The 27,210-nt window shown below is 42.6% G+C and overlaps 2 protein-coding genes across 3 annotated transcripts in view; one reads left to right on the forward strand and one right to left on the reverse strand.

Moving 5' to 3' along the window:
• The window catches only part of fars2 (phenylalanyl-tRNA synthetase 2, mitochondrial), an 84,659-nt gene extending 72,056 nt beyond the window's left edge, over positions 1-12,603 (reverse strand). Inside the window, exon 1 of one of the 2 annotated variants that reach the window (XM_035530836.1) lies at positions 12,586-12,603. The gene's annotated coding sequence lies outside the window, so the exon portion shown is untranslated. Of the gene's footprint in view, positions 1-12,325; positions 12,409-12,585 lie in introns of those variants that run through there. The other variant, XM_027013266.2, reaches the window with a different exon arrangement.
• Positions 12,604-12,815: 212 nt separating this feature from the next.
• Positions 12,816-27,210, forward strand: part of LOC113579391 (LYR motif-containing protein 4A) — a 31,572-nt gene continuing 17,177 nt past the window's right edge. Inside the window, exons 1-2 of the mRNA XM_027013296.2 lie at positions 12,816-12,929; positions 18,139-18,259. Coding sequence (XP_026869097.1) covers positions 12,844-12,929; positions 18,139-18,259 — 207 coding nt within the window. The 5' untranslated portion in view covers positions 12,816-12,843. The remainder of the gene's footprint in view (positions 12,930-18,138; positions 18,260-27,210) is intronic.

Below are 27,210 nucleotides of genomic sequence, written 5' to 3' on the forward strand. Positions count from 1 at the left end.
CAATAAAGGTGATTTTCAGAAGCAGAGCCCCAAAGCAGTTGTCAGAGCCCAGATCGTGAGTTGGGAGCGACAGTATAAACAAGGTAAACTTTTATGAGTGTCCAGGAAATGTGTGGAAGCTGCAGTCTTCACTGACCTGCCTCAACTTGCACACTCAATTTTCCTTTTGTGTGTGTGTGTGCGTGCGTGCGTGCGTTGCTCCTCGCAGAGCCTGCAGCATTGGAAGTAGCCACCCCCCCGTGACCCCCAGGGGCCAAATGTATTCGGTTTGTCGAGCTGACACCATCTATCCCACGCCAACTGTCACATCTGATGCAATAGGAGCCATGAGACAGGCGCGAGACTAGCGTGAGCAACTGCTTGCTTAGCAGACACGTCGTTCGGTTGTGTAGGAACTTTGCCACCTTCTTTCCTTTCAGCTGTGGGACTTTACAGAGTGTTGTTACCACACAGAGGGTCAAAGTAAGGACACATGTTTGTAAGACAGCAAGGACATAGCAGAGGGATGTTGCTGAGACCCCAGTGAAGCAACAAGCTGAGAGGAAAAGGTCTAATGGTTGGGGGTAAGGCTGCTTCTGAAGGATTCTTGGCATCAGTTAACAAGTCCAACTGACTCTCTTCAGGACTCTTTGCAGGAGATCCTCTGAGATATTCAGCCCCTTCATATTTGATCTGAGTAAACAGCAAAGGATCAACGCATTTCTGCAAAGGTTTTCTCCGCATTTCACATCTGAATTAAAAGTCAGGTCAGCAGGAAAGGAAGACAGAACTTAAGCATTTACCCCAATAAGGAACCTAATCTTGCTTAATCCATAAAAACACATTCCAGCACTTCCAAACTAAAGGCTTGGGTGCTGCTTCCTGTTTGGTTTTTGGTTCAGTAGGATGAGAAGTGACAGCACACAAAAATAGCAACACCTGAGAGTTTTCGAGCTCATTGTGTGTTCATATCTGTGTGTGTGTGTGTGTGTGTGTGTGTGTGTGTGTTTGTGTGTGTGTGTGTGTGTGTTTTGAGGAAGTGTGTAGGAGGGATCACACGGGCAAAGATCCGGCCTGTGCTCATAGAAGCGTGTGATTGAAGGAGATGGAACAGGCTTTGGGATGGTTTTAGTCACAACGGAAGCGGAGTTTCCCTTCCTACGATCTGAAGCATGCGCACAGCACAATCTATTTCATACATTTCAATATTTTTACTCAAAAAGTATTCCAATGAGGTTAACAAGTAACATAACTGAATCATTACATTCTCAATAAAATTTATGAATGAATCCTAACTTTCCCAGTAACATGAATGAACTCATACAATTATTTATGAACAAATATTTTGTCTTTTTTCAAAAATGAAATTTATGCGAAAAATATCAATACAAAACATTGTCCTTTGGTGTCTGAAATGTATTATGTTGCTAGGTAAGATTTTCTGGTCTATAAAGCACTGCCACACTGTGACACTTCCAGATTGTTTCACTGAAATATTATAATTACAAAAAGTGTCATGCAGAAACATGAAAGTTTCAAGTAAAAGGTAGTGAAGTGAGACGCGTTGTGTGCCAGAGAACTTCATGAACAAAGGCTGATGGTCTGATATTTATGTGTTGCATGAAGAACAAGAAATACTGTTTAAGGAAAAAAAAGAAATCTAACATACATGGGGCCACAGGGCTTTTGTAATCCAGTCACCAAAAAATAAAAATGACAGGCTCCCCTTTCTGTTACCTTACAGATAATGCCGACACATATCATCTATGTTTGAGAGATATTATGACTTTTACACAGGACTGTTTACAGTGGACCAAACCAAACACATGTCTGGTCATTAAGAATAAGCAGTGCTGTAAAATGATACGCAAGCATTGTAGGAATCAGGAAGCACCAAAAATGGTACAGTGGACTGTCAAGAAGGCCAGCAGAGCTAGTAGTGACAGAGCCTTCCCGGAGACCGAGACTGTCGCCATGGCAGTCTGAGTGCGAAAAGTGCGTCCATATACAACTGTCATGCTAATGCCTCATCTAAACTGTTTCACTCACACACGCATGCACACACGCATGCACACACAATGCAATTCATCATGCTTTCACAGTCTGGAGGCAGATTTCTTCTGCTTCCCGTGCCACGACCAGGTCAATTATGAAAGCGCCTTCATTTATAATGAAGTGTCTTGTCCTGGTTGATCCTGCCCCTTCACAAATGCACAAGACTTTAATTCAAGGTCTGCTGCACCTTCATGACTTTTTAATAACAGACGAACTCTGAAGCCCTTCTTGGGGCACACAGTCCAGAGTTTGAAGCACTTCTCCCATTACTCTTACTCAAGCCTAGAACATTACAAAGGATATTACATTGCGGGAGAATTCACTTCTACCAATCCATCAGTTATTATTATATCACAGGTGTCTGTTAGCAGACCGACCCCTTAGCTTAGCGACTTTGTGCATAACCCCCTGTGGGTCTGCAGACAAGCATCTTTCAAACTAGACAAAGGCATAAAAAGTTTAGTGTTCTTTTCATTAAACACTCATGTTCTGAGAAAAAAAAGCACTTTCATATCACTGATGTATTGCTAGTGGTTTATAATCTCCCTGAATTAATCCCTACTTGAAACAGAAACAACAACAATAATAAAAAAAATATATCCCAAGAAAACCAGTTCTGTACATTGTAGTGCATAAGTAAACGGATGTGGCAAGCTTTGCTGTTTTGGCTTCTGCACTTAAAGGAAATAATGCCTTTGAGGTTAAAGGACATCTGCTATAATTCAAATGATTAATTATTTAAATCTCTTGTGGGTAATCTATAGTCATGAGACTGACAAATTTTGGTTTTCACAAAGTTTAATGCCTCAGTTTCTTTTAGATCTTTTCATCAGGTGTTTATAAGGTATAGTGATATACATTTATAAACATTTCATAAGTTTTGTTTTTTACTTTTAATGACAAATACATCCGGTTTAAGCAAAGACTTAATATTTACAGTGTTGACCCTTCTTTTTTAAGACTTCTGCAATTCGCCTTGGCATGCTGGATATCAGCTTCTGATGGCAGCCCATTCTTGCCTAATCAGTGCTTGGAGTTGAGCAGTTTCTGTGTTTTTGTTAGTCCACCCTCTTTTGGAGGACTGACCACAGGTTCTCAATGGGATTGAGATCTGGGTAATTTCCTGGCCATGGACCCAAAATTTTAATGTTTTGTTCATTGTGCCACTTGGTTATCACTTTTGGTTTGTGATATGGTGCTCAGTCATGCTGGATAAAGCATTGTTCATCACCAAATTGCTCCTGGTCTAGTGGGAGAAGTTGCTCTTGGAAAATGTACATGGCAGTGTTCTTAGGCAAAACTTTGAGCAAACCTGCTCCCTTGGATGAGAAGCAACCCCACACATGAATGGTCTCAGGATGCCTCACTGTTTGCATGACATTGGACTCATGGTAGTCTTCTCCAGACAATCATTTGTCCAGATGTCCCAAACCATCTGAAGGGGGCTTCATCAGAGAAAATAACTTCACCCAGTCCTCTGCAGTGCAATCCCGATACTTCCTGCACAATGCCAGTCTGTCCTTGATGTTTTTTCTTGGAGAGAAGTGGCTTCTTTACTGTCCGTCTTGATACCAAGCCATCCTCCAAAAGCCTTCGCCTCACTATGACTGCAGATGCGCTCACAGCTGTATTCCTCCATTCCTGAGCAAGCTCTGCACTGGTGGTGACCCGATCCCATAGCTGCATCCTCTATAGGAGACGGTCCCGGCGCGTTCTTGGGCACCCTGAAGGCTTCTTCACTGCAATTGAACCTCTCCCCTTGAAGTTCTTGATGTATCTATAAATGGTTGATTTAGGTGCTCTTACAAGCAGTAATGTCCTTGCCTGGGAAGCCCTTTTGATGCAATGGAATGATGACTGCACATGTTTCCTTGGAGGTAACCATGGGTAACCGAAGAAAACTTCAAGCACCACCACCCTTTTAAAGCAACCAGCCTGCTCTTCTAATTAGCATGACAGAGTGATATCAGCTGCCTTGTCCCTGTTAACACTTTCACCTGTGCTAATGAGAAGATAACTGAAATTATGTTAGCAGGTCATTTTGTGGCAGGGCTGAAATGCAGTAATTTTGGTGATTAAGTTAATTTGCATGACAGGGAATGACTTTGCAATTAATTGAAATTCATCTGATCACTCTTCACAATCTAGATTTAATGCAAATTGCCACCATAAAAACTGAAACAGCAAACTTTATGAATACAAAAATTTGGGAACATAAGTTGGTTGACATATCCAGCAACATGTGGAACAGTCAATGCAAGTAAGACAAGCCACAATGAAGCAAGGCAGGCCAGAATTAAAACATTGTTCGATATTATTAAGAAGCAACAGTGCACTACTGAACACTGCTGAACAGCAAACCACCTAGTAGATCATAGCAGTAAAGGACTGAAAAACACCTTCCATCAAATCGAGACCCTACAGGGTTACCAAGGTAGAAGCCCCCAGAAATGAAAGGCCATATTAGAGATTACCTAAAGAATAAGGCCCCTAGTTCTGGCAAAAAAAAACTCGAATGAACTGAAGAGATGAAAATTAGCCTTTACCGGAGATGTAATGAGGAAAGTGTGGAGAAAACAAGGAACTGCTCATCATCCGATCCATACGACCTCATCTGTGAAACGTGCGTGTCCAGCCGCCAGGAAAACCACCTCATTTGTGGCTGCCGGCAGCAGCAGCAGGATGAATTCCCAAGTATACAGAGGCATCTTAACTGATCGGATCCAACCAAATGCCTCAAAACTGAGGGGATGACATCAGGACAAGGACTCAAAACATACCACTCATTCAGGGGTTTTCGGTGTTTTTGATTGGCTGCGTCACACACCTGACCTGGACCCCAATAGCTATGTGATTCAGATACTGAATACTGAATACTGAAGGCCAAAGACCTCTGAAACAAGCAAGAACTAAAACTGGCCTCATTATAGTCCTATAGAGCATCAGCAAGGAAGAAAATCAATGGCCGACGATGGATATGGATCACATGCTTCCGTTATTGAAGCATTAACCAGGATAGTTTTGCCTACGATTATGCTAACACGAGCACATGACTTGTATTTCCCTGAAATGGTGGGGCGGTGTTTAATAAGGGGTGTGATTCCAATATGATTCACTCCTCAGAGATGTATACAGCCTTTGACCGAAGCTGAGATTCTGCACGGCTTCATCTCAAATACAATGCGCTTCCGTACAGACAAAACAACAAAAGCTGTGACTTCATCTGCTTACTTTCACACTATGCTGTGTAATGATAATAGCTCTCCACTGCAACAATGCAAGGCAACTATGAGAATAAAGACTGTATGTGGCTGGTCTTAATCAGACAGAAACACTGATGACAACAGACAAGCCGGTGGAATAAATTGCAGCCCAGTTAATAAGTCCAAGTGGAAGGCTATTATGAGGACCGGAAAGGAGAGTGATGCAAAGAGGCCTTTATTGACTGTCCTTCAGTAAACCAAAACACAGGTGCTATTGTGCAGGCAAAATACTTGCTTGCAAGAATTAATTTCCAGACTTTAGAAACATACATACGTACGTACATATGCAAACTGGGATTCAATCGTGAAGGTGGTGGAGAATGAGTGGACAGAAGACTCAGGAGCAGACAGACAAAATGGTTACAGCTAACCAGTCAGACAGAGTAATGGGGGACATGGTAACAGGGCTGTCATCCATCCATCCATCCATCCATCTATCTATCTATCTATCTATCTAAAGTGGGGGGGGGGGGGAAAGATATGACCACACACTGGAAGGCTGAGAGAGGAATTATATATACATAGTGCATAAGCCGTGAAGATCATTTATTCAAATAATCACAGTAGTTTATTGCTAGACTACATCAGTATGAATGGAGAATAGGCTTATATAAGAACCACACCCAGCTCCACTCACAGTGCCAGGCTAAAGCCACAGCGTTCCCGCAAGGGTACCGAGGGCGGGAGGAAGTGAATGGAGTGCTGGCAGGGGGCATTTCCCACGTTCCACGAGAAAGCAAAAGCTGGCACAGTGGCGGCGGTGCAGGGCACTCTTTGTGAGCGTGGCCTGATGCAGAAGGCCCAGCATGGCCAGGAAGAGCTTTAGCAAGCAGATGGGAGAACCCTGCCGAGCCCCAAGCCTTCCTGAGCCTGGAGCAGAGAGCTCTTCGCAGACATACTGCCGCGCTAGCATCCACTCAATTTATTAGCAAACCACAACCTTCACATATGGATAGCATGGCATCCATGCTATAATGTGGAAGAAACTGTGATGGTGTGGATGTGTTTTCTGGCAAATTTCCTAGTAAACGTTGACACACAAATGGGTATACGCATCTTTTAAAATTGCTGCAAAGCCTCTTAGCAAAGAAAGTTCTGATAAATACTAGGCTGTACTCCAACACGCAGGCCTATTGCAATTTGTGTGCATTATTTACATTAATTAACAACGAATGTTGTAAACTGAGACATGGGCAGGTGAAGTTCCACCTATAAGGCGCTGAGCAATGTGATCCTTCTCCATACTGCAGGGCATCTCCAGCAATTTCTAACAATTATCACTCCAGCTAATTTGTCTCTACGACAGCCAAACAAATGGTACAACTCCAACACAAGGCCATTACCAAAGCTGGCTAATATAATTACATACATCTTGCTAAACCAACAACAAAAAAGTGATTAAGGTCCTTGGCTACACAATTAGACACTTGGAGCAAAGGCTAAAATTTCCCCGTTGAGCAGAACAATGCAACTTATAATGGTGGACCAGGTTTAAAACTCTGCTGCAAAGTATTAGAAATGTACCACAGATGTTAACCCGCTGGAAGACGACAAAAAAAAACAAAAAAAAAACAAAAAAAAAACAAAACAAAACACAAAAGCTAAACATAACTGTTCCTCAGGCAGGTATTCATTTGCATGGTCTACCACTGATAGAGAAGATTTGTGATGAGCATATAATTGGAGGATCTTCCCTTAGTACAGGGAACAAGACGCTTAGAGCTGGTCTGCTTTTGGATCAATAAAAAGACATTCAGCCTGAGGTGCCACTTTTAACATATGCTGTGCTAGTTAATCTGCCTGGGGGAGGGAATCGTTGTCTCTTCCACATTAGCGTTTCTACTTTATTCTTTTTTTTTTTGTCAGCAGGACTTTGCCTCAGTTGGGAAACCCAACACCCGCCAGCCTTAACTGGGCACCGCATGCACAGATTTCTTGGCTATTCTAATTAGCAGTTCTTTTTACCATTATTCTCTTTGACTTGTCTGTTAAGTCACTGGTTTCCCTGCTCCGGTCATTACCAGAGTGGGACGTTGGGTTGTGCTCAGGCCGCAGCATAGCTTCGCCTACGCGGCTTGCCGCGCGACTCCTGCAGCTTGTCGGCAGGCTGCGAATCGTGTCCGGAGAGATTGCCGAACGCAGCCACGCTGCCATGTTTGAGGCCGACACTAATAATGACAGATTGACAGTGCCTTGCTGTTCTACCGGTACTTTCTGTTCCTCCTCAGAGCTTTCACAGGCCTGGATTATCAAGGAGCAACATTCCGACACTTCTACCGTTCTCCACAGCACGGCATGTCATCGGCAGAGAGCAAATCAGCAATATGTAGTCATCAGTACAATGTTCAATGGGAAGACAAAGAGAGGCGTCAGCCTATGACAGGGGACTCCTGTTGTAGCGAGGAAGCAAAGATGGAGCCTGCGTTACAGATCTGACCACAGCCCCGTGGCCAGCTTGAATTCTTGCTGCCTCCTGCACGAGAGACAGATCAGCGGGCTTTGACCCCATTCACCCATACAGCACTGCGATGAACAGCCGTTCCCCTCTCATAGATGAGAGCGCGGAGGAGGGCATCGCTAGGAGAATTTAAGTTGTGGATTTACCCAGACACCTGTGCCTGAGGCAGTTCAAAGTGATGGTCAAACCTCAGAACAAGAAAAGTTGCCGGTGCACTTTCTAAAATGCTGAAAGATATTTTTGAGGACACATTGCTCTGAAAGTGAAAAGCATGAATCAGTAAATGATGACAAAAATCATGCAACAATGTCAAAACAATGTCTAAAAAATCCTTGAGTGTGGCTTTCGACGAAACTGTGAAAGTTTTCGACCGAGCACATTTGAATGATCTCTCACCAATGAACATTTACATGTCTAAAGAAGCAGTCTGATCAGGCCCACAGTGCTCATCAGCACCTTATCTTGGATTTAATGCCTCAACAAACGGAAGACAAATTGTGCCTGCTCTTAAAAAGAATTGCACTGGAAATCAATGAGAGGCTCTTCTCCCCGAGCCACTTGTGCCTGTCCTCCTAAGAAGATGGCCTCCCCTGCTGACAGTGACTCCCCTTTCAGTAGATGCCTTGTTCAGTAACGTTAAGCTCTGTGAAACCCTCCCAGGCCTGCAGTGCTGGGTCCGTTCAGCAGGGTGGCGCAAAAACACTGGGTGTCAAGTGATCAGTAGTCTCAGCCACAGATGGTCCAGCCACACATGAATGGAGAGTCTGACAGCTATAGTGCATTAACCTGGCCACACTGTCCAGATTCTGCCAGGTACATTCCAATTGGCTATACTCACTCGTGTGTGTATGGGCTTCTATGCATCATTTTGTACTGGATCGATGTAAATAAAAGTTGTTGTTGCGGTCAAGTTCAGCTTTATTGAACGGTTGCACATATTGTGGTAAAATGAGCTTTTCAGAGCAAGATATGATATACCCGATATATCTGGCTGATCTGACCAAAAGTCCATGTTATAGCTTATGATTAAAAATTATTAAAGAGTTCTGCTTAAAGCTGTTAGTAATAATTAAGAGGCATCATTACTTATTTGCCAACAGGCTCTGGGAAAACCGTTAGCTATATTTTAAATCATTGACAGTTTGACAGAGAGACTGGCATACTGCTTCTGTATTGCAAACTTCCCAGTTGCCTGCGGATCACAAAAGTCCAAGAATGAAGTGCAACAGACCAACATTTAGCATGAATGCCTTACTGGACTAGCAATCTGTGTTTACTGAGAGGCTCTTTTGATTTTACTCCATTTTCAAGATTGCTGCCTTCTATACGTCATGCCAGAATAGCTGTCTTGTGATTGGTCGTTTTGCATGTCAATCTTGCAGTAGTAGGCGGTTATCGGCCACATTAAATAGCGAAAGAAATTAGGAGTTGCACGATACATCAAGGGTTCGGTGCTTTCTGAATACTACAACGTAGCAAACAATTCAGTTCGATGCTTTCAATTCTGAATATAGCTTTCAGAAATGATTCTGAATAAGGGAAATTAAAATGCGCAAGGTAATTTGATTCTGATGGGTTACACATGCAAGCCAAGCTGGCTGTAGTAGCGAGAAAAGAAGTCGCGGAGACTGCACCAAAACTGGAAGAACTCCTCTCACGTCCGCGACATGTGGAAAATCGGGCTCAAGTGTGGGCCTAGATGGCTAGATACAACAAAACCAGTATGCAAAACAGGTTATAAATATCTTCACTGCAAAACAGCCAAAGAGCTGAAAAGACGAAGGTTGGCAAAGGTGAAGGCTACGCTGGGGAGCTTTCTTAAGTGATTAATGAAATGCTCTGTTGAGAATTTCACCGTTTTATGCAGAGCTAAGCTAATTGCTTCTTAATTACTAATAATTAGCGTGTGAGCTCATGATGTTCACATGTTCGTGTTTCTATTGCCAACAGGCTATCAAGCAAGTAGCTTACTTAATTGTTAAATTTCGTGTGCGCTGCGTTTAAAAGGTAAAATACTGATGTTTAAAAGGAGCAATGGGTGCACAGATTAACCTTAAATTATATAGGATCTTCTCACTCATTTTCCTTATTCAGAATTCAACTTCTACCACTCCAAGTTCATCCAGTCCATTGCATTTGTGCGAGAAAGACCCAAAGACAGCACAGAAGCCCAAATACTAAAATAGAGCAGTCCAAAGAGAATCAGACTGACAGACCACATAGATGCACTGATTTGCCTAGCTAAGAACCTTAAACAGGCAAAGAAACTCACTAATGTAAATTCAGAAGAGCAGAGGCCCTCTTTGAAGTATTTATTGTATAGCAAGTTTGCAAATACAGACTTGATTTTTCTTTGCTCAATCCAATAAACATTTTACGCTCAGACAATGGAAGGACTTCATATTTTTGTGGGGTTTTTATGACACAGTATCGCTTTGGTATCAAAGTCAATTCTGGCCTCATCACAACCCTAAAAGAAACCAGAATCTACCTAGTCTAAATGCTTATTGGCTCACCCCTGCACTCCCACTCCAGGCAAATGTGTTTCGGGGTAAATGAAGCATAGTGGGCAGCTCTGGTTTAGCGGTAACCCCTCATCGCACCTCCTCCAAAAACCCGTGCACGGCAACTGAGCCATGCACAGGCACGATGGGAGAAGTGGCTCTGATTTTGTTATAGTTTGGTTAGATAACTCTTTGAATAGATTCAAATGCCATGTGTGAACTTGACAAAAGGCTGGCATAGTAAACTTGCATCATAGTGAAAAATTATATTACTCAACTTAGCAATACTTATGTATATATAAAAAAAAACACCCACTGAAATTAATGAACTGTAATATCAGCAAAGGAATTCCCTGTAGAACCTAATTACCATCAACCTGCACAAGGTACAAAAAACAGTGTCAGCTATTTTTAATGTGCTTGGTCTGTATGAGTTTTCTTCTCAGTCAAACTAGGCTACATTTTAACCAGCCACAAAATCTGAAATCAGACCACACCGTAGTAGTTCTGGGCCTGGTTTTCTATCCAAATACATGCTGGATATATTTAAGTTATTGTCATTTACTTTCTTTTGTTAGCTTGTCCTGACCTGTCCTACTAAGATTTTTTTCCCCCCAGTCTACAGTGTATACAAAATGTGTTGATCGTCTGACAGATTTACAACCATGAACAGAAAAACAGACACGAAGGAGAGAGATAAACACCTAGCCTGACAAACAAACGCTCTCCATGCGGCATCATCAATCACCATTTAGCGAGTCTGTTTTTTCCTACCCTCTGACATCTTAACTTGGGTTTTCATCGCCTCTGTTAATTGGGCCCCTGAATGTAGAATCAATCGGATCAATTGACCTCTTTTACAGCTTGCTGCACTGACCCACCGCTGCGCTTGACCTTTCTACTCAAAGTGAGGACATCTGCAAACAGGACATGTCTGTGACCTTTCTCCAGCCAGCATTGCCGAGTGCACACACTTTAAATCCACTCCCGCATCAGCCCTGACCCCCAAACATCTTCCCCGCAGTGCTGAGCACAACATCTCAATCATGCATCATGAACAAAACATCCATCACCGCAGTCCCAACACAATCTATTCTTTGCATAGCAGGGACAAGGAGGAGGAGGGACATTTGTGAGAGAAGAACACACAGAAAAAATGGTCTGTTTTTCAAAAAGATGATCAGCATGCGGAGACTTTAAGCAAGACCATTGCTGAAATTCATAGACAGCACCTACAAAAACAATGCCGTATGTATGACTAATGCAAAGTTACTCTACAACACCTAAGAGACTATGAGAAATACATCTGCACACCACAGGAAAAATGCCTCTGAAAAAGTAAATTCTGTGATTAAAGAACAATGAAAAAGCACCCCTAGCAATTCTCAGCTCACGAAGCTTACTGAAAGGAGGGTGCCAGTCATAATAAAACAACCAACTTCCTTATGATTATCCTTTTTGCTAGCCTACAGCATTAGCTAACAAAAGTCACCCACTGGTTAGATGCTATTTAAATTAGAAGTTTGAGGGGGAAAAGTAAAAACATTTGCTTGACAGACATTACCCTTGTTAAGTCAACAACAACAAATGAAAATCATTTTACTCAGAAGAACAGAGCTAGCTACAGGGAAATTTCATTAAAAATAACCCTTATAGCCTATAAAATTACAATTACTAACTACAATAAACATCTGATTCTACAACATGACACCCCAAGCTTTCCCCAACACCAGCTCTAAAATACAAAAACACTACATTTTGTGACACAAACGATGCAGATTACAGCACTTTCTCCCTTCTCCAGAAATGAAGTGAGATTTCGCGACATTGAAACGTTGTGGTAGACAGTATACGTTTAGAGTTGTGGTTGCGTTTCTGGTACACCTTTCTGCATCGCTGCACATATACTGGACTAACAGAAAGGTCACTGCCATGTATGAAATTTCAAAACGTGGCAATCTTTATGCTGCCATCAGCTATTTATCTACTCAGCCGCCACAATACCAACGTGTGTTATCTAACTACATTACCACCATACAAACACCTTGGAGAAGAATGTCGCTTACTGCTTTATACTTGCTTGGAAACGACATTTTAATAACGATATCCAGCCATTTGTAGCCCTGTTTAGCTAGCCTAACCAGCTAGCTTACAGTCCACAATCAACTTGTCAGTGGGGGAGCAAACACTTTATTTCCACTGTTCAACCAAAGGTACTCCCTTGAACGGGCACAGCGTTGTGAAGTCGCACCTAGATTCGGGGTAAATAAAGTTTAAAGGAAAAACTGCTTGATTACTAACATACATTGGAAGCTTCCCCACTCACCTTATCCAGTGCTGGCCGTTATGTTTTGGAGATATCTACTTTCTGCCAGATAAATATTATAGAACATTTGTTTTAATCGGAATTATATTACTTTATTTATATCTTGTAATTTTTTTTATAGTTGTATATATACTACGTATTGTAAAATTGTCGCGGATTATATTACAAGTAGCGAAATGTCAGAATAAAACCGGAACATTTCGTCAGGCACACTTTGTGGACACATTCCGGGGTCCTGGATTGGGCGTTTGTGAGAAGATGGCAGCGACCAGCAAAGCGCAGGTGTTATCGCTGTATCGACTGCTGTTAAAGGAGAGCAAGGCTTTCCCCTCCTATAATTACAGGTAACGATACCAGTGGCGTTTTGCATACAACCAGTACAATTACGTGTTAGTGTATGAGGTAAATGCGCGAAGTGACTCGCTGACGGTAGTAGTTGGTAACTGAGCTAACTATCTAGCTCAGCTTCACATGTAAAACACGACATGAGCTGGGGAGCAGCTGAAACCTCAGCAACACCGCTGTGTCTTTGCTGTGGTTTACCTTGACTGTCGTCTAGTATCCGATCGACAGTTGTTCTCTGGTCCCCAGCTAAGCAGTAAAGAAAGGGGCAGAGGATGGCTGTAACTGCATACCTTTAAAATCTTCCTGAAATATGTGTAATTACCTAAGAAAGTTGGCATTTTAATATAGTGTTGGATGAGTGTAGATGTGGATGATAGTTTTTTTCTGTGAGACCGTTGACAATCCATTAACAATTAACAGCACACGTTTTGAAAAATGTGATGACACTGAATGAACATGAAATCAGGCATGTTGTGTTCATCAATTAGTTATTAAAATAATAGCGCTTGTAAACGTGTTTGACTTAGTTTTTGGTGCTAACTAGGCTAGCCAATAAACATCAACCTACATTATTGATTCCTCATTAGGATGTGTAAAGCTACATTCGCCCAATTTCAAGGTGCCAGTGTTTACAGTGCAAGTAGGCCATTGGCGGATATATAATGCCAATATCACACTGTTGGGTTTTTTGTATGTGGGTTGTTGTTTTTTTGCATCGTCTAAAATAGTTTAATAATAGCAAATGATACGCAATTGCTAAACTTAAATGAAGAACAAAAAATCAAGACACATGACATTCAACACTAGTTTGTCATAATCTAATATTTTCAGATCATGTAGAAGAGATAAATAAGTACCAGTGACTTCAGATTTCATCTAGGTAGATTGAAGATTTGAGAGATTTATTCAAGCACAAATAGGCTTCTCAGAATATATGAGCTGGTTCACTAGCAAATTTACCTTATCTCTTTTGTTGTAATTAGCTATTAGATGATGTGCAGCCTCACGGAAAAAGAGATACCAAAGAAAAGAAGAGATAAAGAAGTAATTTGAATCAGTGCTTAGACACATTACTAAAGTAGCCTTAACAGTTACGTCATGCCACACCAATTGATGCCACCCCTTCAGCACAACAGAACTGTGCAATTAATTAAAGATTTTATTTCCTTAATGTACAGTTGAATATCATATTACCAGTATCCACTTCAGTCTGTCTTTATATGATCTGTTAGAGGTTGCTACTAGAATACACGTATTGGAGAAGCTGAGCTCTTAAGAGATCTTAAAATTATGATTTGGGTCGTAAGGATGCATATTTATTAACTAAACAGTTAATTTATAGTTATGTACCAAATTGATCATCTTAAAAATGCCAAATGTCTATTTAAAGGATCACTTTTTCAGTGTTTTTCAGTACTGATTTCTCATAAATGTCCTTATTTTAACACGGTCAGACAAAAGCTCATTGTTTACAGTTTTCCAAAAACTCAGACCTCTGCTCTGCTTGAATGGCTGCACACTATGCTCTCAGCTGATTCATAGAACAGCATAATCTTTTAAATTATTCAGAGTCTAAAAAGGCATTTTGCTCCACTGGGTGGAAATAGCCAGGAATTCGTGAAGCCATCGTGGATTGTAATATACCTTCAAATGGGCTGTTTAGCTTTGTGGTTAAAGCCCCAAGCAAGATCTCAGAGTGTATGTGATCTGAATTGCTTAGGTTTCTGAGGAAGGCTAGGTGCTTCAAACGAGTTAGGGAAAGCCCTGCTGGCATAAAAGGGAAAGAGGGTGTGATGGGGACATAGGAGGAGATGCATAATGCAATGAAAGAAGGATTAAAAAGCAGCCAGAGGAAAAGGCACGTATAGAGTGAGTCTAATTTGGGGGGGGGAGGCAGACAGACAGACAGAGAGAAAGAAGGGTAGAAGACGGTTGATTCAGGTTAAGAAAATTACTGGTCTGCGGCCAGACTACTGAGAAGGCAACAGAAGAGGCTGTGGAAGCAGAGGGGGAGCTTTACTGACAGCGAATACTGCAAAATCATAGGAGCAGCAGAAGTAGGGCACCTCTTACGCAAAAGCACGTCCCTGTTAAATAGAACCCCCCCCAGTGGTTCTTTACTCCAGCTTGACGTTAGCACGCTTTGCGACGACTTGTGTACGCTCGGCGCCAGTCAGAAAGCTGGCAGAAATTAAATCTTTAAAAGCCTCAAATAAATAAGTGATCAGGGAGCACTCCACACATCTCGCACAGTTCTCATCCTCTCCTGTCCTCACCCCGACCCCCAACCTCCCAGTCCTCCTCTGAAAATAGGCTATTCCAAGGCAAGACCATTTTTGTTTGATTGCTTCAGAGGCATCACATGGTGCCAAAAGCAGTCTGTCTCTCTGGCTGCTTCCCTTTGCATTCACAGCTAGTGTATTTGGAAGCCATAATTCACATCATAGCCTCCAAATCTGACTTGCTGAGATACAAAATTAATATATTGCAGACCACAGCTGCAAATGGATCACTTTGATATCTGATACTGATTTATTAGCCTTTGTCCAAGATGGGGCCACAGGGATAGCCTGAGTAAAGGTCGCTGTGACTTGTGCTAGGGACAAGTGTCTGATGTTCTTCCCCATTTGAGATATGTCACTACTTAATTTGCTACCCTCAATTAGTCAGCCTACCAGTTATTTTCATTTAGCGTGATCTTAATTGCCTTTAATTACTCTTAATCAAGCTCCTTTTTCATCTGCAGTTTGCCTCAAGGTTTCTTGTCTCATCGTTACGCGTGGTCTAGTTCAAGCCTTAACGTCTTTGGCTCCGTCTTGGTCCTGCTGTTTAGCAGGAAGCAGCACAGAGCTCTAAGTCTGATGTACTCTGGGTCATCAGGCTCTATGGCCAGCAAGGCTCTTGCTCTTCACAGCCTCCTCTTCTCTCCTGTAAAGTTGACATCTACAGCAGCAAGTTTGACCACACTCAGCAGTTTTTTCCAGACGAAACCCAGTTTGGAGGAGGGATGTGTCATTAATAAAACATGCGGCAGGTGTTTCAAAGCGAAGGTGGTGTTAAATATTGAGGAGCTTTAATTGCTATCACTTTATTGAGCTATGAAAGACATTGCTACTGTGAGGTCCTTGTGATCCTCGCTATTATTCATGTTCTTCAGCGCCGCTGCCCTGTGAGTGAAGCAAATTAATCGAGTGTGTAACCGCCTGAGGGTGACGCTACGCTAACTGTTGGCCACAGCAGAGTAACAGTTTGATATGAGCCAATGTCATAAGGCCTCAATTGTTGTTTTGTCGGTATATCCCATATGTGTGCTTGGTTCCATCTCTTCCCTTCAGCTGTCCGTGGTGTGCCGAAATGCCAGATTGGTATGAGCAGCCCATTGCAGGGCATAATTCATCTAATTTGGTAACGTGAGTAATAAGCATTCACATGAGCTTTCAAAGGACACAGGAAGGGATTTTGGGGGGTTTTTTTTCTTCACATGTTGCATCTCTTAAAGCCAGACTGTTTAGCCGCCTGGATTGTCACTCCAAGGAAGCACAATACTCAAAACTAGACGCGATGAATCAGAAATTCCTACGCTGATGACAAAGACCCAATGTGTGATTTTCTCTTAAGCGTCGCGTCATCTGTGCCACCGAGGGATGAAGGAAGTGCGTATACATGCCAGACAGCATCTTCCATCTCATGTTCCATTAGTTGTTCATAGTATATGAAAGCAAGAGTCCCTTCATGACTTTTTACTTGCATCATTATACGATAACTTTGTATTGTTTCAGTAATTTGATAACTCGGTTTATTTATTTATTTATTTAACCCATGTGATTATTTATAGGTTAAGCGCTACATCTTGTCGGAAACCTCAAATCTTTGCTATTCCGTTAAGATTTGAAAGCTATCTGATCGCATGAGAGGTTTATCCTCTCTTGAGCACTACGCTGTATTGTTTTGGCTCACATATTTCACTGTAATGGTTGGAGTTATTTGTATTTTTAGGCTTCACACAAGTTGATGTGGAGGATTTCGCCTGTAGTTTTGTAGTCTAAAGTCTGCTCCTCATCATGTAATTGGCTGTGTATTTCACACATTAGGGGTGACACTGGATGAACCTAAAACCTTACAAACGCATGTGACGTCTGCTTCTGAGCAGCTGGCTTATTTTAGCCTGCTTTGCACTGCCTGTCAGTCTGAGCATCCTGAGGATGACTCACTTCATCCAACAACTGCTCCTTTTTCCCTCTCCTCCTCAAATCTCAGTTTTGCATCTGTCATCTGTCGTCTTTTTATTTATTTATTTTTTTTACATTAATTTATGCATGTTTCTGAGATTTGCATGCCGTCTGTCCGTCTGCGTCTGCAGGCGCCAGGGCACACGCAGGGGTGCGTTTGTGGGCTTGCGTTCTGTCGCTTTCCTATTAACCCCCTTCCAGTATTTCTCCCTCCTGCTCTCCGACCAACCTTGTCTCTCCGCCTCCTCCAGTTCCCCTCTCTCCTCATCCTCTGCGGGGAGAAGAGGTCCCGGCTCTCGCGGCAGCGCGGACTTGCCTCCTTACCGCCTGCGGCTGGGTGGACGTATTTCTGTGGTTGCCAGGCAGCCACTTTTGATGTTGGCAATCAAGGCTCCTGCTCCTGCCACACAGATGAAGAGGAGAGGGAGAGGGAGAGAGATTTCTGTTAAGGAAAAAAGAAACATCACCACATTCCATCCTCCTAACTAGATGTCTGATGGCTGCCGGCCCGGGTGGCGCGCACGCCAGGCACCGCGCATGGGCTGGATGCGGCTCCAGGCGGCAGGACGCAGCTGATCGGTTCCCTGCCGTCTCACAGCACCGCCCCCCCCTCCCAGTCCTGCGAAGAGCACATTCTACTCGGAGTCCGTGGAGTCGTTTCCGGCACTCTGAGTTGCACGGCACTCGTCCCTTGGTGGCTAATGGGAGGATGTCTTTGTGTTTATGAAGGGACACCACATGCTGGGAATAAAGGGCCTGCGTTCCAGTTACATCATCGGCACAGAAAAATGAGAAGCATAACTGCCGGTTTTCACTTGCGCCAACTGTTATCGGTAGTTTCTTGAACTTCTAACTCTTGAAAGAATGCTTCAAAAAAAAAAAAGTTATTTATGTTAGTCTGTCTTTGACTGTCTGTCTTGTGGGATTGGTCTGTGATGAGTGCTGATTACCATCCCGTGTGTCTCCTCCCTCTCCCCAGGACGTATGCCCTGCGCAGAGTGCGAGACGCGTTCAGGGAGAACCAGGGTGTGGAGGACCCAAAAGCCGTGGAGCAGCTGCTGCAGAAAGCGCGTGAAAACCTGGACATCATCCGGAGACAGGTACTAGTCACACCTACAAAATAACAAAGCACCGACAATGCTGATTAAATCTAGTATTTCTCTCTCTCTCTCTCTCTCTCTCCCTCTCTCCCTCTCTCTCTCCCTCTGAGCCCCGCTGTCCTCTGAAGGGGCCTATCATGTCTTGCTAGAAGAATATTGATGAGCATCTGGTGAGCTCCCACCTGTCCACGGATACCCTGCTGTCCTGTGCTTTGTTCCCATAATTCCATTCCGTACTGGGGCCTCATCCCCAGGGATGGCGGCTTTCTGTCAGCCTCTTTGTCCTTTTTAACCAGACCAATCAGGGGAACATGTCAGATAAGGGCTTTTCCCATCCTCTCCCACGCTTTGCCCATGGACTTATCTAGTACTAGTCTTGATGAAGCTGTTAAAATATGAGTTTCAGCTTGTTGCGGTGGCAGGTGACTGGGTAGTTTTAATGGTGCACTCTAATAATAAGAGCTTTAATCCAGAAATGGAAATGGAAATGCGCTAACTTTGGAAATGCGCTAACTGACACAAAGTATGAGAGCAAAAACAACAAAATGCCCCAAAATTAGCTAACTTGTGCTGCTTTCACACACACTACTTTTTTAAATGTAAAAATAAACAAACAAAACACTGTCTAGAGCAGTTTTTATTGACATAACCGACACACTGTAAGCATAACAGGTTAGCTTAGCTAGTGAGCTCATTGAAAGTTAGCTATCCACAACAGTCAGATACAAATCCAAACTTAGCAGTTCATAGTCATTGTTACAGTTCTAAATGAATGAGCCAGTTTCACTCTTTACTCTTATCCATAGTCCGTCTTATCTCAATCTGAACCCTGCAGAGGACAGTGTTTAGTGAAATTGGCTAACTAACAACAGTCTGGGGTCTGTCCCAGTTGCGTACTACGCACTAATACTGTAAAGTGTGTAATGCATAGTTATCTTAATAGTACGGGTTTGGCAGCGTTGTACACAAAACATTAACATACTGCTCTGTCTTGTACTAACTGTAAGTGATGAAGCGTTGCTATGCCAACATGCATCATTGCAAGCTACAGTTCGGTTACTTTCAACGTGGCTGTTAAACCTAAAAGAGTAATGCCAGATATTCTAGTTACCTCATTTACAAATATGAATAAGTGAGCCAGCCGAATGTAGCTGCCATCAGATAGATTGCCAGCTAGGTGGCTACCGTGGCTAGTTAAATTACACAAATTAACAAGGTTCAAATGGATTGCTTACTAAAATAGTAACCATTTATTATTGTGGTGGTGTCTAATTTAAAAAACTTTTTTTTTTTTTTTTCCCTTACCCAAATTTTTCCAGACATGAGTAGTTCTCCCCTTTCTGTTTTGTATTGCATTATGGGACAGTAGTGTCCATCCAAACCATACTAAAAAATGACCGGTCCGGAGTATGCATCGTGAATTCTTTTTAGTATACTCAGCCCATATTCAACCCAAGTGGCTCCTACTCAGCTGAACTGTACCGATTTCTCTCTCTCATTTTTGCTATTATTTTGTATAGGCTATTTCAAACGTGCTGTAGTTATGAATAAAACAACTACGGGCTTTAGTCAAAGAGGGCAAAAATTGCTTCTTAAAAATGTGCCCTGACTGACCCTCATAGTAGTGGGAAGTTACATTGGCCTGAATGTATCCAGTGTTGCTCTATATTTTTACACATACTAGTATAAGAGTGGTCTGCCATCCAAAAATGTCCATGCAGCCCACATTAGTCAAAAGGATAAAAGCAAAGGATAAAAACGTACACACAAACACCCAAGAATGGGAAAGAAACTAAAATGGCTAAGGTGAAGTTTGCCTGCTCCATCCCGATTGTTGCCCTTTCCAGCTCGGCCCCATGTTTGGGATGATGACTTTGATCTCTTACTTCGAAATCGAAGATATTTATGAAATCACTATATTTACAGGAAGAAAGCCAGGATTTTGTACCTCAACCTTTATCTTACTCTCATTGCAGGGGAAAGGTGTTTTTAGTGGGGTATAGATATAATTGTGTGTGTGTGTGTGTGTGTGTATTTATACACAATAAAAAAAAACCACATAGATATATATATCTCAGACAAATGCGCAAAATGCCTATAGTTCCTGATTTGCTACCACATGGCTGCGTGACTTAGAGGGGCGGAGCCTTGTCTCTCCCCATCCTGTGTACATATGTGAAGGCACAAGTGACTAAGCATGCTCTCACCGTGAGTAATTGATATTTTTAGTGTTTCACATGAGTTGATTTTGTCTGTCGTGGAACAGGCTGGTGTGTGCGTGCGTGCGTGCGTGCGTGCGTGCGTGTAGGTGGCTCTCGCTCCTCTTGTCACAGTGCCATACAGTAAACAGTACTGCTGTCTTCCAGCAGATATCTGAGTCAGACCACGTGCCCTGTACATGCCACACGTTGCTGGAGGAAGCAAGACCCATCACCTAGACATGTGCTCACATGCATACGTGGACGTGACGTCCTGCTGTGTCCTGGCACTGCCAGCACATATGTCACTCTCTACCCACGCTGCCTCTCTGACGCTCATGGCAAGATTTGGCACAGATGTAACTCCGCCTCTCCCTAGCGTTTGTGCGTATGTGTATACCACGAGTAACTGGTGCTGGTATTCTCCTCCTTATCTAAATTCTTGCATCTTGGCTTTGATGCACAGATGATCACTCGGAATGTCTGCAGTACTCACTCATGCACAGAAGGATGCTAGAGAGAATGAAGGACCACTGGGTCACTTTTTATACAGCACTTAATGCTGTCCTCTGGTTAAGCAGCATCCTGTGTTCTCTTTTGTGTTTGGCTTCTCTGTGCTCTGGAATATTTTATGATTTATGCCATTCCCCCGTTTGCCCTGATTTGACTGATATATACCCACATACCCTTTCTACTGGGGGAGGCCTAAGGATATTAAAGTAAATGTGAGCTATGCAATATTGATGTGCCCCCTATCTGAAAATGCACTTAAGTTAGTGTAACAAGTATAAAAATCTGTGGCTTCGGGTAGCACCCCATGGCAGGGCACAGACATCTCTGCGGGAAACTGACTCACTGCGGCTACTGCCCCAAATAGAGGTTTAATGAGACTCCTAATGGATTTCACATCAGTTGCCTGGCACCCCTACATTTTCCATCTCACTTCGCTTTAATTTCTCTTTTCCTTTTCCATGTTTACGAGCACAAATTAATCACTGATTTTAGTACAGTATGCATAAAACTTCCTCTTCAGATTGAGACAGAGAGATGAGCAGATGAATGTGAGGGATGGGAATAGCGTGTCTGTTCTGTTCTAGGCTGGCTCCAGAGAAACCATTGCCTTACTCTCTACTACAGAATTCCCCATGGCCTAAATAGCAAGCTACATTTCCATTGCAGTTTAGGTTTTGAGCACCTGTGACCATAACTCAGCCCCAGAATGCCTGGGTTGTGCTTGAATGGGTCAGAGCTTTTGGTGCTGAGCCAAGCCTAACTGGTTCAGCTCTTCCCCCTCCTCATCTCTGATTCATATTTATGCCCTTCATTTTTCACTGGAGTAGCAGCGGTATATTTCCGTAAAGCCAAAATGATTTTGACTTAATGCGGCAGGACCTGTAAATCTGGCCGTGGAGAGAACTGTAGCGGCATGCTTAACAGGGCAAAGCCCCCACAGTCCACCGTGGGTGTGCGGTTGTGTGTGTGTGTGTGTGTGTGTGTGTGTGTGTGTGATTTTTAGAAAAATAATTCAAGTTGGCCTGCTACTATGACATTAAAAAAGGTTTGTTTGTTTTTAAGCAGCATTTTCTTCTTCCTCTCTTCAGAATCATAATTCTGTTACCGATAGCAACCTTTTGGATTACAGAGTGTTCTCACAGTGGCATCAAAGAAGTGTAGAAACAGAAACCAAAAAGGCGCACTGACAATAATGAACACTTTCTTTGTTTTTACCAAGTTCAGAGGAAAGTGTAGGCTATCTGTAATTTGGAGACAAGCTGTGAAGTTACAAGCAAGTGGCAGTTCGAAATGCATCATTGCTGTTCTCATTAGAAATGCCATTCACGTCGAATTGGTAAAAATGTACTGTTGCATTAGTAATACTAAACTTTCAGAAGAAAGTACTTAAACTCATCACCCAGCAAAGTAACTAGCGATGGTTCTCTAGTATTGTATCCCATTTCTTTTTGATGGTTATAATCTCTTTGCAATCAGTTTTAACCAGATTAAGGTTTACGTATTTCAAGACTAAATTCCCCTATGAATTTGTTTGTTTCTATGTGTATTGTAATTCACTTCTAGAATATACTGTATGAAGCTTTGAATCAGAGTACAAAGAGGAATGGCCTAAGATCACAACTCCCATCACAGTAATTTAAAAATGCCGTTCAAAATAAAGTATTGATTTATTGATCTGATTTACCTCTCCGGGTAAATTTGCTCCGGGTGGTGTTACCCACCACCAAGCAATCAATTCTCTCATAACTGCAGATAAAGGTACTTCATTTCAAAACATAGTTTGTCCTCTGTAACTAATATGAAATCTGCATGAGCTCAATGACTTCTGGACAGCAAGTGCTTTCTATTGCAACCAGTAAGACTCTGCACTCGTTAAGCAATTGCCATACATGTGACGTGCGGAGGCAAAGCAGTATGCGGGGCGAACCCTGTCTAATACAGCGAACGTTTATTTGACACAAAAACGACAACTAACCTGGCTCATACGTCGACCACACGTATACTCAGACACAGGACTTGGATACATGCACACTAACGACACACAATAAGGAGTAGGTGTGAAACACAGGGAGGGCGTGGCCATACAGACGAACACACGCGCAGGGAGACGTTTGGGGGAGGGGCCGTACCATGACAGTTATTGTTTTAGTACGGATAAATATGTTCAGTCCAGCACTGAATGATAACAGAGCAGGAGGTGTGTTTCAGTGTAAAATTTGATTCATTCTTTCACCATTTAGCTATTCTTATCCACATCAGTTGATTGGATTTTGTTTGTTTTGGTTTGGGATTTTTGATTTTTGATGTTTTTGGAATGGGGATATTAGATTGTAATGACAGGTGTCAGTCATCTCGGCTCAAAACCCTGAGATACGTTGAAGGCAAACTGTGTTTCATTTTTACATATCCAAGTGTCTTGTGAACAGTTCTGTACCCAGTATCGATTTCATGTTGCAAATATGTTCACATGGTCATGGATCATTAGACTTGGTAGTGAGTGCCTTGTTTTCCCCAAGGTCACCAGAAAAGTATATTGTGGAATCGAGTACAGTGCTAGCTTGATGGCTGTAATGGCTCTTTGTCAGCCAAAACTTGTACCACCTCCCGCGTAGTCTGTCCCTCAAATGCGCCCCAGCTAGATGGCTAAGCTTTCAGCAGCTGCAGCAAAGGTACAAAACTACTCAAGAGGAAGAGTTTGAGTGTGTTCTCCCCACTGGATATTAGATTCAGCTAGTTCATTCATTAGAAGACTTTCTGCTTCGTGTTTTAGATTTATGATTTGATTATTTCAAAATGAGGTTTTATGGAACAACTCTGGAGATGGACAATATGGGGGGGAACAAAATACTATGTTGTGATTCTATAGCTGCATTCTGCACTTGCAATATATTATATCCCACTGGTAAACCTTCTGATGTGACATAGTTAAAGACTGACCTGTATTATTCTGACCAAAGCTGTTTACATCTGTTGGATCATTTAAATGTCATGAATCATCAAAACACTCACAGAACACGTATCTGGAACATCTGAGTTTGCTTAGGATGCTCCCAGCATGCACACACCAAAATATTGTGTAATTTGTTATAAAGGCCATTTGCATATTGCTTTTAAAATTACATGCCTGTTCTACTTTACCCATGTTTCCTGTGCTTGTATGTGAGCGATGAGTGACTGTTTTGAATAATATGACTGTGGTAGCTGTGTAGGTGTACATGTCTATAAAATGAATGCTAGCCCCCCGTTTCTTCATGATTTAGTCACACAGCGTGTCACATGTCTGCACATTAGCGTGAACCTCCAGGCCGTTTGTAGCGTCACAAACGCAAGTCATCACGGGGCGTGCTGTCCGATCGTGAGCAGTCTCTTCTGAAGACAAAGAATGCATGGTGAGCCTGTTGGGCTTAAGATTTACCACCTCCTCCTCAAAATAGCATCCTTAATCCTGTAACAAATGTTTTCACGACCAGCAGAGCAGCTCTGGGAACCGTGCTATTTCAAGCCTAGTCGCCTCTCCCCAATCAAAGCAGAATAGGCTAGCTGCGTTAGCATGACAGTAGGGGGTAAAGCGTGCTAGAGATTATTGGGGGGGGGGGGGGGGGGGGGGGTTCGGAGTGAAAAATATTCTTCTGATCTGGCCAAGCAGATGATGTAGGACAAAGAGTGTCGGAATTTGATGATGGTCGCATGACGACCCGCTTGCAGTCTCATCTGGAGCTGGTGCAGAGGGTCTGTACAGTATATCTCCAAGTTTGGAAAGCATGGAATGGGTTATTGTGTTCCAGATTAGAGGAGTGAAGGAGCAGCCAAGAATGGCAGCTTTCTGAATCCCACCACTCAGATACGTGGGAGAAGAGGCTGGGCTCGATGAAGGTCACACCCCAGACAACACTGACGAGCACAGTTGCTGAGAAGACTTATACAAAATGAAGCGGTCAGATAGAATTAAATTCCTATTAAACAGCAATATGGGAGGCTGCTGCATGGTACTGCCCCGAACACAGGCCAAGTTCATTATGCGGGTCACGTGATTAGTGAAGGTGAGGATTTGCATATAGACCTGAAAGAACTCTCTTCTGCATTCTTTCGTAGCAGTCAGGTTTGTTGCACATCAGAAGGGATGCATCATTTCTACTGAGGTGTATGCAATTTTAGCAAATTCATTTTTCAACAACTGTTACTGTGTGGTTTCTTTTTTGGCTTGTAGTGGTGAAAGTTAGTGTGAAGGTGAGATTTGGCCCTCTGTGTGGTTGTCAGACATTGCAGCTGAGCCTCTGAATGGGAAGTGACCACAAATGTGTGGCTGGTGAAAACCTTGCTTAACTGCCAGGAAAGCCAGACAGAGCAGTGAATAGACTCCTAAGTGGGTGAAGTTCTGCTGAAGGACACTCCTCTCTCCTTTAGCTTATCCTCATGCGTCCAAAGCTTTATCGCTGATGCTCCTTGTTTTGTTTTTGGGGTTTTTGATGTTTGTTTTATCTATCTATCTATCTATCTATCTATCTATGTATGTATCTATGTATCTATCTATCTATCTATCTATCTATCTATCTATCTATCTATCTATCTATCTATCTATCTATCTATCTATCTATCTATCTATCTATCTATCTATCTATCTATCTATCTATCTATCTATCTATCTATCTATAAATAATTGGGCTGGTTGGCAAAGTGCCAGAAATGCAGGTCTGCATTCAGGTAAGGTTACTGCTGCTGAATCATGCTGAATTGCTCTGTCCATGGCGCTGAATTAAATAAACAAACACCTCCTGACATATGTGGATGCAGATCACGGGATTTTTTTTAAATTTATTTAGTTTAGTTATTCTGCCGTGTGTGTTTTTTTTTCTTATATATATAATAAAATGTAGTAAGAGATGTAGAGATTTTCAGAATCCTCTACAAAAACGAGCTTCCAGAGAAACTTCCTGGACATTTTGAACAGAGGTCCTTCATCAGCTGTGCAAGCAAAGTGTGTGCAAACACCTTCAGACCATCAAAATTAAGGATTTGTCATTTCCAGTGGCAAGACATTTTAAAACTAATGTGCACAGCATTAATGACATCTGTTTACATTTCCGGTTGTTACTATGGCAGCAATGAAGTAAGGAGACTCATCTACACCCTTGGATCTTTCAGTGCTCAAAATTCAAGCCTCAGCTTATTGGTTCAGATAAGTTTAACCCAGCCCATAAATTCAGGCTAACCATTACCCAGGCTCCTTAGTTCAGGCAAATTTCCATTCGCGATTTGAAGTCCTAAAAGTGTACACATACCAACAAAGCATTTTGAAGTCTGAGGTTACAACAGCCATCTGGAACTATTTTGGATTCAAACTAAATTGTGATGGTGAAGAATTTGAGAATATCGATGAGGCCATCTGCCGACACTCCTTTTAAAAAGCGCCTGCGAAATATGGAAATGTGGAATCTGTGGGGTCATTTAAAACATTTTTATGCCAACACCTTCACATTGCTCACACCATTTTTGACCTCCGCTCAGAGTCAGCAAGTGGTCATCAACAGGACAGACACGTTAAAGCTGTTGGCCAAATGCGGCTTACTAAAGGTATCTCAAGGTGAAGAACGTTAACGTTAACACTCAGCAGCAAATGGCTTGGCTCAAGATATATGCTACTTTTCACCAAAAGCTAGAGTGTAAAGCAAAACTTGCGAAATTAAACAGTACTGAGTTCCATAAGAGGGGAACAAAGTTTGCACCATCTTTAATGGCAAGTAATGTTTATAGATTGATCGTTATTATTAATGATGTAGTATGCAAATTTTCCTACTGGCCCACCCTTGGTCCTGGGCCAAGAACCAGCTGTCCTGGAGTGATGATTACATCATTTTTTTAACAGTAGTTTTGGTTGGTGTGACCAGGTTACAGGTTAATGAAAAACACCCATGCACCCTTTCTCTCTCTCTCTCTCTCTCTCTCTCTCTCTCTCTCTCTGTGTGTGAGGAAGGGACAGATATGGAGAGAAAAGAAAGTCTCCCTCACAGTTAGGGAGGGTGAGTTCTGGATGGATGGGGTAAAAACTCTGCGCTTCAGTACCAGCAGCAAAGCACCCCATTTACATATTCATTAGCCTTTTTTTTGTGTGTGTTTGGCCCCACCCTTCCTGCTACCCCCCAGTTTACCTCAGCCACTGCTGTGCTGTGCCACCCTGCAGGCTTTCCTCTCTCAGCACTTTCCCAACTCTTTCCCCAGCGTAGTGCTCTCTCTCTCTCTCTC

The sequence above is a fragment of the Electrophorus electricus genome, chromosome 10 (genome assembly GCF_013358815.1).
Source record: "Electrophorus electricus isolate fEleEle1 chromosome 10, fEleEle1.pri, whole genome shotgun sequence".
Classification (NCBI taxonomy): Eukaryota; Metazoa; Chordata; class Actinopteri; order Gymnotiformes; family Gymnotidae; genus Electrophorus; species Electrophorus electricus.